This window comes from Grus americana, chromosome 2 (genome assembly GCF_028858705.1).
Source record: "Grus americana isolate bGruAme1 chromosome 2, bGruAme1.mat, whole genome shotgun sequence".
Taxonomy (NCBI): Eukaryota; Metazoa; Chordata; class Aves; order Gruiformes; family Gruidae; genus Grus; species Grus americana.
This window is the reverse complement of record NC_072853.1, coordinates 96381448-96399275: the sequence shown is the minus strand read 5'-3', so window position 1 is coordinate 96399275 and position 17828 is coordinate 96381448. Positions and strand designations below refer to the sequence as shown.

Sequence of the window (17828 nt, the reverse complement as noted above, 5' to 3'; positions counted from 1 at the left end):
GAAAACCCTCCCGAGCACCATTTGCACACCGGGACCTGCCTGTGCCCTCCGTGCGTCCACGCACGTGTGCACACGCGCATCCCCGCGCCCACGCATGCGCCGGCTCCTCCCGCACCCGCGCCTCGCAGGGCCCTCGCGCCCGCCTGCTGCGCCGCGTGACCACGGCGAGAGGGGCGGGGCCAGCGGCAGGCCCCTCCCGCGGCCTCGCGCCGTCGCTCCGGCGACGAGGCAGAGCGGCCCCGCGGCGGTTGGCGGTGGGAGGCGGCGGCGGCGGCGGGCTGGCCGGGGGCTCGGCGGCGGGGGCGGCCGTCCAGCTGGCACCGCCCGCAGCGCCGCAGTGAGTGGGCGGCTGTGCTTGCTTGGTTGGCGGCGGGGAGGGGGTTGGGTCCCCAGCGGGGGCAGTGGGTGTTCTGGGTGGGTGTCTGTTCGCGTCTCGCATGTCCGGGGTCGGGCCGTTTGGGGTGGTCCCAGCGGGCAGGAGCTGCCGCGTTAAGCTGGAGCGGGAGCAGCCGGGGGTCCGTCGTCTGGACGGGATGGCCTCTCCCAGCCCCTAGGTGATTTGAGATGGGGCGGGTCACTAGTGGCCTTTCCTCGCGTGTATGAGGAGCTAGCCTGCTCTTTAGTGCTGGGCTCAGGAGAGGAAAGCTCTGTGTGGATCAGAGGTGCGGTGTGTGGAGACAGGGATCCTGCCTGCTTCTGCTTCAGTAAGGCAGGTCCGGGCCTTGGCAGCGTGATGTGCTCAGAGTTAATGAGAGGAGGTGAATTTTTATTTATGAGAACCAGGGTGGAAGTTCCAGGCCAGGAGGTCTTGAGTTTCACAGCTTGAATAAGTGAGAGGAGGCTTGTGCTCCCCTTTCCACCGTGAGCATATATTAAGAGAGGTAACTGCACACTCCTGGGAGATAACAATGTCATTAGTTGAAACTAAAATTGGCATGGAAATGCGCACTTCTTGAAACTTAGAGTGATGTGGAGATGTTGAGAGATGAGTAGTCTGTGTTCCATCTGGACACCACCCAGGGCTGGAGACTTGAAAGTCCGGCCGCAGGTCTCACTGAAACCATTACTGTCCTGAAACTTGCTGTACTGCTCATTGCATTGCGGGAAGAGGTTTCACGGGGGTGGGAAGAGGATAACCTTGCTGGCATGGGGTGATGAACATCCACGCAGCTCACTGTTGAAGCATCCTGAAAAAGTCGGTGTGGACCATTTTGGTTTGAGACCAAAGCTGGTTTGGAACAAAATGAGGGAAAATATATCCAGCAAACTGGAGTTCCAGCTTTTTGATATGGCCTGTCCTGAATGCCCGATACAAATAAGTGAAACAACATATAAGGTTTTTGAAGAGACTTTTTAAAAAAAATATTTAAGGCAATATATTTGAAAGTACAAATATTTATTGCCAGTGTTATTAATTTCTTGCTTGCAGCTGAGCTGTCATGCTTTTAAATAACCACTGGTCTTTGATTAGAGTAATGGGTTTGTAGTTAATCTCCAGAACTGGATCCACCTGTCATGGGACCTGATTACTGTCAGCTTTAGTAATATACAGTCACTGCAAAGAAGGTTCTTGTAGCAACGGTTTGTTTCTTGGTTTGTGGTTGGTGTTGGGTTTTTTTTAACTTTTAAAATTGTATTGGCATACGTTCCATACTGTGCAATACTGCCAGTTTTGATTGTTGAGAGTAGTACCGTGCTCTGTGAATGGTTTTGGTGATTTCAGCAGTTACCGTTAACAGGTTGGTGAAATTGGGCTGTGTGTTGCTTATCTGTGTGGAAGGTCTTTATTGGGTCATATATTCTAGTTTGTATTTTAATTTGGGAGTTGCCTGTTTTTCTTTAGCATGCAAATTTAAAACTTTTGGTAATGCGTAATACTTGTACAGCAGAAATGTAGATGAGTTGGTATTGTTCATTACATTTTGAAATATAATTTAGGCATCTAGAATAATTTGAGGTTGTTGTTAGTGCTTAAAACAGTAATATAGTAAAAGTGAAAATTTGCTTAAATTATTTAGTACTTGTTCAGGTTCTCTAAATTTACACAAATTACTAGATTCTTTCAAGCTATTGTATTTTGTCCTCTATTTGTCCCCTGCTTTAATACTTCCTTAATCCTATGTGAAGAGATTATGGGCAATATGTCATTAACAGTATAAAACAAGCTGTTGTTTACAGTAGGCTTTCTCTTTTCAGTTTGGTAGCTGGCTATTATGATAATTTTACATTTTAGGGTTTCATGTAACTCAGGAAATAATATCATACAAGCTTTATGATGGGAAAGGCCACCTCAGAGGCTTGCGTTAAACACAAAAGCTAGATTGAGCCCTCGCTTTTCCTGAGGTTGGTACAAACCAGAAAACTGAACTGCAATTTTGAAAAAATAGAGACCACAGAGGAAAAAATTGTACACCTGAGCTGGGTATGTGCGGTGCAAAGTATAAAGTGTGCAAAAGTCTGTTGTAGTGAAATGTGACTGCAGAGCATTTATATTCTAACTCATCATTGATGATGAGAGAGCTGGAGCACCCCTCCTGTGAGGACAGGCTGAGAGAGTTGGGGTTGTTCAGCCTGGAGAAGAGAAGACTCTGGGGAGACCTTAGAGCAACCTTCCAGTACCTGAAGGGGGCCTACAGGAAAGATGGTGAGGGACTGTTTATCAGGGAGTGTAGTGACAGGACAAGGGGTAATGGGTTCAAGCTGAAGGAGGGTCAATTTCGATTAGATATTAGAAAGAAATTCTTTACTGTTAGAGTGGTGAGGCACTGGAACAGGTTGCCCACAGAGGTTGTGGATGCCCCCTCCCTGGAAGTGTTGAAGGCCAGGTTGGATGAGGCTTTGGGCAACGTGGTCTAGTGGAGGGTGTCCCTGCCCACGGCAGGGGGGTTGGAACTAGGTGATTTTTAAGGTCCCTTCCAACCCAAATGATTCGATGATTTTATGCTCTGTAATTCCAGTAAGAGCAAAAGGCAGCCCTGACCCTGATGTCACAACAGGCTGATAAACACAAGTACTTAGCAGCATCGTTTATTCTAGTATCAGTGACGGTGGCTGTTAGAGTCTTGCAGGATCCAGTGCTGTACCTCTTGGTCAGCAAGCCTCTGTAACTCTCCATCATTTCTTACGGGTTACTGTGTGACATAGCACTGCCATAAAACTGACTGTTTAGTTGTCCGTAGAACTCTATCAATTTTTTTTAGATACTTCTGTATGAATTCCCTAAAAAGTTGGAGAAGAGCTTAGGGTCAAGTGTGATACTTGCAGTCCTTTTTTTCCACTGGACTTGGTTAGTTTTCAGTTGATGATGTCTCACTGAGTCCCCTCATTTGCCTTTTTTGTTAACTGTAAGTGACCAAGACACCTCTTTCATGAGAGTCTTCAGTGGAATGGCCTAGCATGCATCAGTGTGGTAGTGAACGTATGCAGTATGTATGATGGTACATAAATATTGTTGTCAGAGTACATAGTTTTCACACCTGGCTTTGTGCATTTTCATACATCAGTTTTGACACTTCTATTTGACTGTTGAAGGAATGTGCTGACATTTCTGTACTTTACTTGATTAAGTGTTTTCATACCCTAAAAATTACAGTATATAGTAGAAAAGGAATAAGGCAATAAAATATATTACAGAACAGACAAAATGCACAATTATGTCTGTGATGTGTTACGTTACAAAGGACTTCTGGAAGGAAGAAACACTTTATGTGATGCTGTTTCAAGTGCATGTGCCGAAGTAATAGAATTGGACAAAAGGAATAATTGTGAAAGCCTGTGATAAATTTATACTCAAAAAATTACTTGGAAAGCTGATAGGATTTAGGCACCAAAATTAGAGGACTTAGGTCAAAACTTGAGGTTTGTGTGTAGATCTGGGTCTGTTTATTGCAAATGCAAGGGGGTTTATCTTGGTATTTTGGTTCACTGTTAGAGAGCAAAAAGTTGGGCATGAAATGTGTGCATGCTCTCCAAATTTTTAATGTATGCAACTCGGAGTTCAGGCTAGGGCTATCTTTGGCGGCTATTGCCGAATACCCTTGGAAAACTATGTCTTAAACATCTGATGATGATATTTGTTGAAACAGAGAAACACAGGCACCCAAATCCTGTTACATTTAACTTCATGTTATATGTCTCTGTATACCTATACGCAAAATGCATATGTGATTTATCATTGCTGATGCTTTAGATGCAGATGCTGTGTTTTAAAATCACGGAATCATAGAATGGTTTGGGTTGGAAGGGACCTTAAAGATCACCTAGTTCCAACCCCCCTGCCGTGGGCAGGGACACCCTCCACTAGACCACATTGCCCAAAGCCCCATCCAACCTGGCCTCGAACACTTCCAGGGAGGGGGCATCCACAGCTTCTCTGGGCAACCTGTTCCAGTGCCTCACCACCCTCACAGGGAAGAATTTCTTCCTAACATCTAATCTAAATCTACCCTCTTTTAGTTTGTCCTATCACTACATGTATTAGAATACTTTCAGAAAGTGTTTGGTTTGGGTTTATAAAAAACTGACAATTGATAACTTACAAGATATAAGTGGTTAGTGTGTATCTTAATTTGGCATAAACACTTGATCATCTGCTTATTACTGGAGTCAACAAATAGTCTTGTTGAAGAAATGGCACGGTTCAAAGTTTTAAAGACCAGAGTACCTGCAGGCACTTTGGGGAATAAAGTATAAAGCTGAATTATGAGAAAAAACAATAGGTTTAAATATATGAAAGTCCAGTTTAAAACCCAGTCATAATTTAAATAATCTATGATGGTTACTTTTTGTTAAATCTGGGTTTTAGCTTTGTTATAGAACATGCTGTTAACCAGCAATCTTATTTTACTGTAGCGATAGCTTTTTTGGGCAATGGATAAAAACTATTTTATATTTTTCACTGCTAAACTGGTGGTTATCTGGTGCAAAGATTACAAATTGAGATGTCCACTGGGTCACTTGTTACTGGCATCTTGACAGCTCATGTAAGATTCCTCCCTAGTAACAGAAGCAACAGTGAGTAACAAGGTGCATGTTATGTCTTCTCCAGGGAAGCAGCATTTCAAGTCATAACAGCTTAGAAACATTGGTGCATTGTCCAGACAGATGTTTCCTTTACACACCAGGCTAGCCTACTCGAGAATGCTGTGTTCACACTCATAAGAGGCCAATTTTATTGTTGAATTTTGGCAGGTGTGTAAACCTCAGGCCTGAGGCTTGTTGCCAGCTGAATTTGAGTTCCTTAATCTGTTTGAACAGCCTTACCAGCTGGTAGCTAATTCTGGCATAAGGATAAGGACCACAGAGTTGCATGCTGAATTCTGCATCTCCTATAGAGGTAAGCTGACAGTGGGCGTCAGCTGATTTGAACTTCATTTTGCATTTTCAGACAGCATAGGCAAAAGATAGAGGTGATGCTGGAGTTCGGTTAGCAGTCAGTGGTTTGTTTGTATTTAAGCGCTTGGGTTACGGTGAATAAATGCTGCAGTGATTGGTTGTTAGTTTTTCCTAGGCCTATGTAAATAAGTGGATGACTAATGTAAGTTTGCATAAGTGCTTTAACATCAGTTTTTAGGATTGTGTCTAGTAGGCAGCCAGTGCTAAGGTTAGAATCAAGATTTGTGCATAGGACCTATGGGAACAGGCCTTCATCTTAAGCGTTATTGTGTATAATGAAAGCTAGGGTTCAGATTCAAGTTTGGGTCAGGATTTGAATTAAGGTTTACATATATTCAAAGACGAGGGTGCAACATTGTTTAATGTGAATTCTTTTCCAAATGACAACTCAGATCTAGTCTCCCATACCATTGCACACGAGCTCTATACTTCTATCTGCAGGCCTTGTAAAACCAAACAATAAACTTCACTCTTCAGCCATTACTGCGCATAATCCAAACTGTGACTGTACACTAAGAATTCTGTGAACTTCAGAGCAAGACATGCAAGTGCATTTATCACAACTTGATTTACCTGGGTGAAGAATGGAGGGTTTATATCGCTTCTTCACCTCCCTTCCTCACGAACTTTAAGCGTAGCGAGTCTGCTTGCACTACCAAGCCAAACCACAGCATTCAGACCCTAGGTTTACCATAGCACCCTGTGCAAAATTTGGGTGGTGCTGTCTGTTTTTCCAAACTTCAGCCCTGCCTTCATTACAGATTACAAACCTGGTGCTGTCTGCAAATTACGAACAAGGAGTTCCATCAGAGCACACCAGCTTTAACCACACTTCTCTGGTTCTAGGGAATTATGACAGTAATCTTGACTCTCCGGTCCCTGATCTCTCCCTAACCCTAATCCTAGGCTAGGCGCTTTCTGTGGTTTGAAGGATTTAAAGGAACTAGTTACATTGAAGTGTTCTATCTATACAGATCTGGGGGTTGTTATTGTTAGATACAAATAGTAGAGTGTCTCTTTCCTACAATAGTGTAAAATTACTTTTTTTTTTTTTAAGGATCTGTGTGAGAATGACCGTGTTCTTCTGTCTCTTAAACTTTGTATCTGCATCTCAAAGTAGCTGTAATTTGGAGGAGACTAGTGAATATCCTGCTGAGTTATGAGAAGACATTCACCACCGTAAAACAGTCTGGAAGAAGATTTCTCTAAGAAAATCAAAGAGCATAGAATCCTTTAATAAAACAGAAGACATTTAGAATTTCATAAGCTTTTGGCTCTCCAGGTCTTAAAAAAAAAAAAAAATGAACCGTTACACAATCATGAAACAACTAGGTGATGGCACCTATGGCAGTGTGTTGATGGGGAAGAGCAATGAGTCGGGAGAACTTGTGGCTATCAAAAGGTATGTAACATCTAAATTCAGTACAGGTACTTGCAAAATCTTAAAGATCTTTGCTTTTCAATTTATTGCTGTCTGCCATCTGTGTAGAAAAGAATGTCAGTTTTTTTTAAGGTAATTAACATAACAATTTTTTTTAATTAAGATACATAACAAGGTGATTGTGGATCAAACTTCCAGCTAGCAGATCAATAGTGAGACACATCAGTTTGCATATGTTACTGATTTACCTTGGCTTATAAAAATGCATGGTGCTTTTCTTCAGTTAGAACATACTTCCTTCTAGAATATTGTTAGGCTAACACCAAAGGAAAAGCAAAACTAACTGTGCAGTTGGTTAATTAGGGAATTTATTTGTATGAATTGTAAGAATACCCATCTTAATGGCTAGATTTTAAACACCTTCCTGCCCCCTCAAATCTTTTTAGGAACTGTATTAACTTTCAGATATTGCCACAATGATAAATACCAGGTAACAATCTGATCAGGTAAATAAAGGCTGTCTCCTTGGATCTAATAAAGTTGTGTTGTACGTAATCATCAGCATTGTCATACTTGCCTAAAAAGATTGTTAAAAACAACAAAAAATGTACTAGAGGAGTGGGGAAGTTCCCCTTGTATTCCTACAGAGTTGCAAGCAGAACGTAAAGTGTTGAGCTGAAATACCAAAAATTGTATGTTGCTGAGATATTTTTTTCCCTCTATTTATGGATTTACTGCAGAAAGATAATTGTAATATAGTTGACTTTTGTTTTAAGAATTTCTGAGATTTTCAGGTTTCTTCCTATACTGCTAGTACTGTTACCTACGTTAATAATATTAATCTAAAATTTTTAAAAAAATCTGCAATTGATTATTTTCATTATTTTGGGGCAAAAGGAACAACATTTTGTGGGAAGTGTTTTTCTTCCTCATGATTTCAGGATTTGAAATCTTTTTGTGTGATTTTTAAGCTTGGGATTTGGGGGGGGGGGACGGGACACAGTTTTAGTTGAAGATGCGTTTATTCTAAATTAAAATCTTGGGTTTAAATCTCTTAGCCCTAGGTGCTAGAACTTTACAGAAACACAGATGACATTCACAACCCTGTCCCATGATCTGAGCAACACCAAATGTCCACCTTTGTACCTATGCAAGACTTACAAATAAAACACTGTTATAGATAACAATTAGTTTAGAGACTATTGTTTGTATGTATGAGTATTGCTTGAAAAAATGAAACCATTTTTATTTGGTATTTAATACCTTGGAAGAGGTTTGTAAAAATGACTGATCAAGTCAGATGCTTAATTATAATGTCAAGATACTTTGCAGATTTCAAAAAATATAATTTTCTTGTTTTCCTAGACTATGTAACTTAGGCACAAAGAGATGATTTTTCTGGTTTGAAATATTGATGTTTTATGTGCAGTGGAACTGTTGCTTTCCTTGTTATTGAGAGCACAATTCAAATTATACAAAGGGATTTTGTGTCCCTGATGTTTTTATAAATACCTTGGAGTATCGTGGTCTCTCTGGCTAGCTACCCCTGTAAAAATATGTTTGCAGTGATTAATCATCAAGCACTTAAATTTTAAGCAATTCTAAGAGTTGGGTTTGTTTTTAATTATGTTGCTGTATTCTAGAATGTTTTCAATTGAGTTCAAAATACAGCTAATGCTACACTTGGAAAATAACATGTTTAGATTCTTTGTTCTAAAAGCATTCTGTACTGTTCACTGAAAATACTTTATCTCGGAATTGTATTTCAGAATGAAAAGAAAGTTCTATTCATGGGATGAATGTATGAATTTGAGAGAAGTCAAGGTAAAGTGGTGAACATACCACATTTAAAAATAAGTCTCTGGTTAGGTTTGCATGAAGGAAAAGGACATCTACAGTGTCCAAGCATAAGACTAAACTCTGTGAACTCTTTAAATGGGGGTGACAGATTCCACAAAACCATGGGCTGATGGCGCTCCTAGAGCTCCTGCTGCTTTATGGAATATCCCACTATTCTCAAGCAGTGGCCATGTCTCCTAGCCAAGCCTCTTGTCTTTGAGAGAAGATAAAGAAATTGATTTATGGGTTTAAGCTGAAGGAGGGTCGATTTAGATTAGATGTTAGAAAGAAATTCTTTCCTGTTAGAGTGGTGAGGCACTGGAACAGGTTGCCCACAGAGGTTGTGGATGCCCCCTCCCTGGAAGTGTTCAAGGCCAGGTTGGATGGGGCTTTGGGCAACGTGGTCTAGTGGAGGGTGTCCCTGCCCACGGCAGGGGGGTTGGAGCTAGATGATCTTTAAGGTCCCTTCCAACCCAAACCATTCTATGATTTTGTGTGTGTGTTTGTGTTTTACTATCCTGTTCTTTCATTTTACTGGCAGATTTGTAGGTGTATATCCAGTCCTTATATCTTGTATTTGGGGCATTTGTAGAAAGCACTGGGAGTTTTGGCTAGCCAAATGATAGAATAACACTTGAAAACCTGAGTTTAAATTCCAAGTCATCCCATGTTTTGGGCATCTGATTTTCTGTGTATACAAAACTCCCTAACAATGGAGTTGGGCATCCATAATTTAGGCCTAACTTATTGGAGGTTGCGCATAATCAATATCTCCAAAAAGAACTCCTGTAAGAGAATTCTTGTTCATGAAAATTTTGTAACAAAAAAATGATGGGTTTTCTTATTCAGCTCTGTAGCAAGAGCTGTTACAGCTTCAGAACTTTTATTGTAGGGAATTAGGTTTTTGTGTTAATCTGAAGATTAACAGCTATGATGTAATCCCTAGAAATAGAAGTTTTAAACTACTATTAATATCTTTGCTACTTTTATTTAAAAATTAATTTAAAATGCTATTTTGTTGCTCTTTGAAACAGAGATTACAAGATAAATACAGACTATCAGATGGACATGTTTTGTAAATTCCCTGCTAGAAACTCTTCCGTGTTAAAAATTTAGCTCTGGTAAGGAATCAAAGTCACTGTCGAGTTATCTGAAGCTGTATTTTGCTCTATTACAGTCTCTGAAGAAGCTAAATCATGCCAATGTAATAAAACTGAAAGAAGTCATACGAGAAAATGACCACCTTTATTTTGTATTTGAATACATGAAGGAAAATCTCTATCAGTTAATGAAGGACAGGTATGTCTCTTACAGAACAAATAGTGTGCTGTCATGCTTTATTTAACGATTCTTATGCTATCTTGAAAAACACATTGGAATTTCTGTTTTAGGCTCTTCTTGCAGCCCTACTGATGCGAACAGGAGTTGCTGCACCTGCTTATCTGAGGGTAGAATTCTGCGTTGCTCTGCGTTACAATATTGCGTATTGTAATGCTTTTGGAAATAACAGTTTGCTCAGTTGTTAACATGGTAGTTTGCATGTCTTTGGTATGTAGAGCCACGAGAGAAATTCCAAATACTTCTTTTTTCTTTATTAGCCTTCACTTTAATGTATGAAGGATTGGATAAGCACTGTTCATTCTGCTTTTGCTCTTGGATTTGGCTTAAGGTGTGGATGGTCATCTGCACGTACATGCATGCTCATAAGATGGACCTATATATGGACTGTGTGATGTTGCAATCTTGGACAAACAGTACATAGCAAGGCTTGCAAGGTGGACTTTGGAATAGGACTTGCCTTTTCAATAACATTTTTCTTTGCTGAATTCTTTTGCCTTTAATGTGTGTTTCCTTCTGACATTGTCATGCGCCTTTATCTCCTAACGTGCAAACCTCTTAGGTTTGCATCCTGAGATAGCTGCTAGTGGTATTAGCACAATGTTACCCTACAGCTGAGAAGCATTGCTCTCAGTCGGGGTTCCCTGAAGGGTACCACTGAGTTACACACCTACCACAGTGCTACGCTGTGCACTCTCTCCCTTGCTTCATTACTGTGTGTTCCATGTTCATCTGGTCAAGCACACTGCTGGCCAAGCAGCTTCTACAGAAAGATAGGATCGTGAACCTCTCTGCGGAGAAGTCCCTCTGCAGCACTTAAAGTGAAATTAAGGCCTGGCAGCAAGTGAGTTTTGAGGTGAGCTAGCTGCATCTATCGTACTTTGTGCTCAAGACATGACAGGTCTGTTTTCATCTGTTTATGAAGTGTTGTGCAAAGTGAAGAAATACAAATGTTCTGAAAATACATTATTTTTTTTTAATTATGTGAAGTTGTTAATCTGTTTCTTCACAGAAACAAGTTGTTCCCTGAGTCAGTCATCAGAAACATGATGTATCAGATATTACAAGGGCTAGCTTTTATCCATAAACACGGTAGGTTTCATCCTAGAGTTTAACTGTATAGCACTTCTTTAGAAAATAAGATAATGCACAGTAATAACATGAATAAAAATATCTAGCAAAGGCTAGTAATTATCTCTAATAAATATTTTTCTCTGCTTCAAGTATGGTGCATTTTTAAACCATACCTGAAGTTATACCTTGTTTTTCTATAATCAGGTATTCCTTTTTCTTTTTGAGATCATTGGATATTGTTCATACACTGTTGAGTAATTTTCTTCCTCCTTACTTACCAGATGAGTAAAAAAACTGAAGAAACCTGTATGCTGTGCTATACTATGCATTTCTGTTTCCTCCAAAAGATCTATTTAAGGAGCATTGATACTTTACAGATGGCAGTTTCTCCTGTCTTGAGATACTATAACTAATATGATATCCTACATCTAAAAAAAATACTAAAATAACAGGTTCATGAAGAAATTCAAACAGTGTCTTTATCAAATACAACCTGGATTTAAATATATTGAGATGGGCCTTTTCTAGCAATTACAAGCACATTCTAAATAAGAGGTGCTTTGTGCTTACAACAACAACAACAAATTTCACAGCATTTACAGAACCTTTAATTCTCATGTTTAATACCTGTCTGCAAACTGCATTCCGACATACCGGCATTAAGCTCCTTTGCATATAGGAAAAAAAAAATAGTAATTTACTCTTTTGCTCAACTCGTTTATTTGGTACTTGTCCTTCTCATCACATTGGTAACCCTAACACTTTCCAAAGAAAATAAAATATTAGCTGAAAATGAAATAAGAAACAGTGTTCCCAGTGATCTCTGCTTGGCTTTCATGTACCCTGGCGAGGCCTGTTGATGAATTTAAATATATAATTAGTTCCGTTCAGTATTATCAAATACCCAGAAATTGCCATTTCATGTCTTTCTGATCAAGATCACATACTGTTCTCTGATTATTAGGATCTTCTTTTCCTTCCTCATTTCTACATGAAATAAATGAGAAAATTAGAATTTAATAAAAACTTCCATTTCTGAGTTACAATATTAATATTTTGTTTTGACTGTAAGTGTTTGGGAATGATGGGTATGATAAATGTGAACATTTACATTTCACTGTAATAAGTTCAGCCAATTTCTTAGAGTGGTTGTCAGTTTCTGTATGTAGAAATTGAATGCTTTACTGTAGCAAGTGAATTTCAATCAAATTGATTTATATTATAACAAATTGTGTGTACCAATTAAACAGCAGAATTTATTTGCTTAGCAGCTTAACCACTGTCCAAGTATATAGGTGCTCAAGCCAACAGTAAGCATTAAAGAAACTTTATGTGCCTACTAATGCTAGCATTCCTGAGCAGAATTTTGATATCTTCTATATGTCTGTGTCTGAAAATTGTTGTCACAACGATAAATAAACTAGTTAAAAATCATTCAAGGGATTTTATAAATCAAGTAAGTGTCAGATGCTCAATTTTCCATTATCCACAACTGATAAAGCGGTTGTAGTTTTTGCAAAAGATTTCATTCTGAAATTACTTTGTTATTTGATATTGCCACAATAGCCAATTCATTTTCCTTTGTGTGTTAGCGACAGTTTACGTTTGTTAATTTAAGAACACTTGGTGTAATAATCACTGGAGGGCAAATGTGTGTGCTTGTTGGGGAGAGGGTTGCCATTAATTTATTTTGAATTTGAAAAAGAAAAAAAAAAGCTATATTCTTTCAAAACATCTCAAAGTAGATTTTGGATTACTCTGTTAAAAGGTTGCTGTTTAAGAAGCGATGACACAATAATTCGCCATTCTTTTCTGTCTGATCTTCTATAGGATTTTTTCATAGAGATATGAAACCTGAAAACCTTCTCTGTATTGGACCAGAACTCGTGAAAATAGCAGATTTTGGTTTGGCTAGAGAACTAAGGTCTCAGCCACCTTATACAGATTATGTTTCTACCAGGTGGTAAGTATATTTAACAAGTTAATACATTATCTTAACTAATTACCTTTCTCTTACTATTTTAATTTATCTATTATTTCTTTCCATCCTCATAGGTACCGTGCTCCTGAAGTTTTGCTAAGATCATCTATTTATAGCTCACCTATTGATATGTGGGCAGTTGGCAGCATAATGGCTGAATTGTACACGCTAAGACCTCTTTTCCCAGGCACGAGTGAAGTAGATGAAATCTTCAAAATTTGCCAAGTATTAGGGACCCCAAAGAAGGTAAGACTTCTTAAAAAAAACTCACACAGTAGTATTTAAAAAAAAAAAAGTTACATAAAATTATTATAAAACTTTGAATGTTATCTCTCTTTCAGAACATACATATAAATTATTGTTTTAGTAAGTTTCCTGCAGACTTAAGGTTTTCTGAACTGTATTTAAGTTTCCTTTAAGGCACGTAATGCTAGTCTTTTGTTGCATATTAGCATTCGTTGTATATCATATTGTTATGAGTAGCCTTGCTCTCCTCTGATGAAAGCCAGATAAAACTGCTTAATACAGTTATTTAAAGCTATGCATATTAGCCAGAAAATCTGAAGTTCCACAGGATTTTGTCTTGCCACAGCCGATTAGTTTTCCTTTCCTGAAAGTGTAATTCTTGTAGGCTGGCACCCAGAATTTGGAGCTTGTAGAAGATACCATAAATAAGACAAATGATGCTTTGCTTTTTTTAAGGAATAAAGGAAACATTTGATCTCAAACACAGATCTCTCATAAAATATTATTAGCAATAAAAAGTAATGGAGGAAAAATGTGCAGTATTTTAGAGAGGAAACAGTTATTTTCTGGAAGGGCTAAATACTATTTAAAATTACAAGGAAGGTGTGGGTAGTGCATATAAAAAGATATGCAGTTATATTTATGTCAGTTAAAAGCAAATGGATATATGAACATGCAAGAAAATAATAAGTTTACCTTTGAAATTTTGAATAAACTGAAAAAAGACCATATAATAAACATATTTTTTTTGAGAATAAGAGATGGCAGATGCATATCAGTACTTTGTGGGAGCAAACAGAACTATATGAAATAACTGACTGAACATGGAGTCTCTACATCTGGAAAACCTAAGGGTGGGAGAGAAAAACATCAATTTCACTGGTCTTCTACTGATATAAAATAAAGCATAATTCTTGTCCAGTAAAGGAGCTGTTATTGATAGAGAAGGAGAAACAGAAAACTGAAAACAGAAATTGACCTTAGCTAGGAACATGCAGAGCTTGAAGTGGTGGAAAAACATCCAAGAGAACATACTGAGAAACAGGTGCAAACTCATGACAGAGAAGAGGCTAAAAGGTCAGAGGTGGAGAGTTACAGATAAGATGTGGTGGAAGTGAAAACTGAGTCTAGAGGACTAAGTGAAAATTGCTACGATGTGTAAAACAGTGCTAGCTATGACAATTGTGCATCAGAAAGAACGTGTAACAGGAGTGGTATTTTCAGACTTGCGTTTTCAAGCACAGGTGTTAAGTTTCTTAAGCAGCTCACAAATCTAGGGTAGTAAGAACAACATTTTGATGTATGTTAAGAATACCTGTGAAAGAGAGCAACGTACTAGCTTCTGGAACATTTTCAATGTACAGTATAAACAAGTTCTGGAAGTGCAGGGAGATCAGAGAGAGGTTTTCACTGTGTGTAGTAGCAGAGCAGTGCTGAGCTGACTGCTGTATTATTTCTCCAACCTTCTAAGTAGTTGAGCAGAAGCAAATGCTGACTGTTTACACTGTCATTCCTGGATTGCTTGGGAAAGCAGGGAGCATTACCAGCTGAGTCTTACAGAGAAAACCGTAGCCTCTTCTAAAGACCCCAAGGGTTAGAGAGACTGTAAATCAGCCTTCTAGGATCAGGAAGCTGTAATTACTGCCTTTGTGCCCCTGTCATCTGCTGGGTAGACTTAGGAATTTTATCTCCTTATGACAATGCTAAGGCCTTCTTCAGGGAGATCACCATGTAAGAAGAGTACTTAAATATTATGATAGGAATTATCACAACAAATTGTGCATTTGTTACAAGTGAATTACTGTTCTGCATTCTGAAAAAACGCAAGCAGTTGTTTAAATAGTCTGGTTTTGCAGATAGTTTTAGAAATAGTGATTTTTTTCAGACATATGTTTTCATTTATTCCATTATCCTGCAATAAGGAATTACAGGAATTATGCCCAGAAGCTATCTTCATTCCAATTTGCCTTTCTTTAAGTCCGTAATACCATACTAATGACATCTGTGAGTTTGGGTTTTTTAAATAGTGATACGCAACTGTTTTGCTTTATTTTAGAAAAGAAGTTGCTTTATTTATAAAATGTGGCTTTATTTATTAAGTAAAGCAGTAAGTTGCACCATTCAAGTACTAGCAGTGATGGTGCACTAGGAGTATGCCAATTTAATGAAAAAGCTGATGACAATCTGAAAAGGAGAGATTAATAAAATGCATTTTGATTAGTTGAAGGTTGGCAATGGAACTATAAATAATTCCAAATTCTTTCTTTTTAAAAATTGAAACGTATATTTAATTTTTGCGCTTGTACTGTGGTCACCCTATGCCTGTACTTCACCACTTCAATACTCGGCCCTTGCTACTCAGTTCTAAATCGTTCCTTTGGCGCTATCTCTGGCAGACACAATGTCACCAACTCAAAGGAGGGAGATGCAGCAGAGAAGGAAAGAGTCTACCTCTGTTAATTTAAATGAACAAATTACTCTCTGAGGTGGAATATAAAGTCACTTGAAGTCTTGAGACTTATTTTAACCAAAGTTGGTTTATAATTATATTTGAGTACTTTAATTACTGTAGACTCTGTTAATAGAGCTAAAACTGTAAGTTGATGTACATAACGAGTAACAGCTAACATGGTATCTTAAGACCAAATTCTATCAAATCAATCCACTTTACTCCTATAGTAGTGTAACAAGCTTTGTGGCTAGAGGAGAAACACTAATATCATACATTGTCTTCAGTAAGGCTTCTGATGCTGTCCCTCATAGCATTCTAATCAGTGTATTTATATAAACAAACTGCATGATAAGTGAATACCTGTTTGGAAAGCCTTATTCAGAGAGCAAGCTTTTCTGGTTTGCACTCAAAATGAAAGATAAATTGATGAATAGGATTCTTCAGTGATAGTGCATCTGATGAAATTTTTTAATTGTATAAAAGGCTTTGTAACAGAATAGATTTTAGAATCATAGAATGGTTTGGTTTGGAAGGGACCTTAAAGATCATCTAGTTCCAACCCCCCTGCTACGGGCAGGGACACCCTCCACTAGACCACGTTGCCCAAAGCCCCATCCAACCTGGTCTTAAACACTTCTAGGGAGGGGGCACCCACAACAGGGGGCAACCTGTTCCAATGTCTCACCACCCTCACAGTGAAGAATTTCTTCCTACTATCTAATGTAAATCTACCCTTCTTCAGCTTAAGGCCATTACCCCTTGTCCTATCACTCCATTCCCTTGTAAACAGTCCCCCTCCAGCTTTCTTGTAGGTCCCCTTCAGGTACTGGAAGGCTGCTATAAGGTTTCCCTGGAGTCTTCTCTTCTCCAGGCTGAACAACCCCAACTCTCTCATCCTGTCCTCATAGGAGAGCTGCTTTTACTTCTTAAATTGGTAGATAGCAGGCTGGGAAGGACAGAATATGTTAGAAGACAAGATTAGAATTCAGAGTTTCTTATAAAATTAGAGATGTAGCTTTGAAAAAAAAATTTCTTTAGTAATGTGTAGAGGGCTGTACTTAGCCAGGAATAACCAGCCACATAAACATCTGGGGATAACTATCCAGCTGACATGTCTGTAGAAGAGGATGTAGGAGCTACATAGTGCATTGTATGTCAACAATATTTGTTAAAGCAAAGATAAATACCATATGACTGTGTAGATAAAGGAGTATAGTCCACTGATGTTTGAACTAATCTTCCTGTTCCACTTGTTATATTATGTTCAGCTGTAAGTTTTGCCTTTCAAGAGAGAAAAATCAAAGTCCAGAGAATAGGGAAAACGTAAAAAGCCCAGACCTAGGAATTCAATTGTTTGGGCTTCTTTACCCTACAAAGGAAGACTGGAACAAAGGAGAAATAATACACTTTCTAACGTACAAAAAGGCTGCTCTAAAGAGACAAAAGAAATAGTCCTTTTTGGTATTCATGGATGATAGCATACTCAACAATGGTCTTGTATTGCTTCAACAGAAAAGTACATTTTTCTAATCTTGAGGAGGATTAAGCTCTGGAATAGACTGTTTTAGAGCAGTTGTGGAGTACCGGAAACTGGAAGCTTTTTGAGACTAATGCCTGTCAGGAAGGGACAAGGGTATGGCCTAGATGATCTCTTGAGGTCTTTGCTGATCTTATTCTGTATTCAAACAATGCAATTATCAAGCAACTAAGGACTTCAGGTTTTACTTCTGGCAAGTTAAACATGCAAGAAAAAAAAAGTTTTCATCTGGTGGTCATGGTTTTTTCCTGTTGCAGTAGCGTCTAGTTGTAATTTAATCACTGACTATCTATAAGGGGTATATTGTATAGGCTGCATCATGGTTACACAACCATGGAATGCTGGGTGGAAGGGCCTCGCTTCTACTCGCTTCTACTATTCCCATAAAGAAGATATGTTGAAGTCAGTTGTTTGAGGTCATTTCTGTGACAGATGGGATGTTCAGTACTGCTGCACTCTTTCCTCCTTCAGATAGAATATGTCCAAGTGTGGTATCCACAATGATGGTTCCACCCTTACCTACAGGAGAGCTTGAGAAGGACTGCCATTGGAGACTGATGCTGGGTTCACTGGTGGTATAACTAGT

General features: G+C 38.8%; 1 protein-coding gene across 5 annotated transcripts in view; it reads left to right on the top strand.

The window, feature by feature from the left end:
* The first annotated feature begins 240 nt into the window (after window positions 1-240).
* MAK (male germ cell associated kinase) overlaps window positions 241-17828 on the top strand; it is a 32951-nt gene continuing 15363 nt past the window's right edge. The window contains exons 1-8 of one of the 5 annotated variants that reach the window (XM_054815937.1): window positions 320-337; window positions 5191-5335; window positions 6452-6796; window positions 8545-8599; window positions 9792-9913; window positions 10965-11044; window positions 12857-12989; window positions 13082-13253. In XM_054815937.1, the coding sequence (XP_054671912.1) occupies window positions 6696-6796; window positions 8545-8599; window positions 9792-9913; window positions 10965-11044; window positions 12857-12989; window positions 13082-13253 (663 nt within the window). In that variant the 5' untranslated portion in view covers window positions 320-337; window positions 5191-5335; window positions 6452-6695. Of the gene's footprint in view, window positions 338-5190; window positions 5336-6451; window positions 6797-8544; window positions 8600-9789; window positions 9914-10005; window positions 10063-10964; window positions 11045-12856; window positions 12990-13081; window positions 13254-17828 lie in introns of those variants that run through there. The other 4 variants (XM_054815938.1, XM_054815939.1, XM_054815940.1 and 1 more) reach the window with 4 other exon arrangements.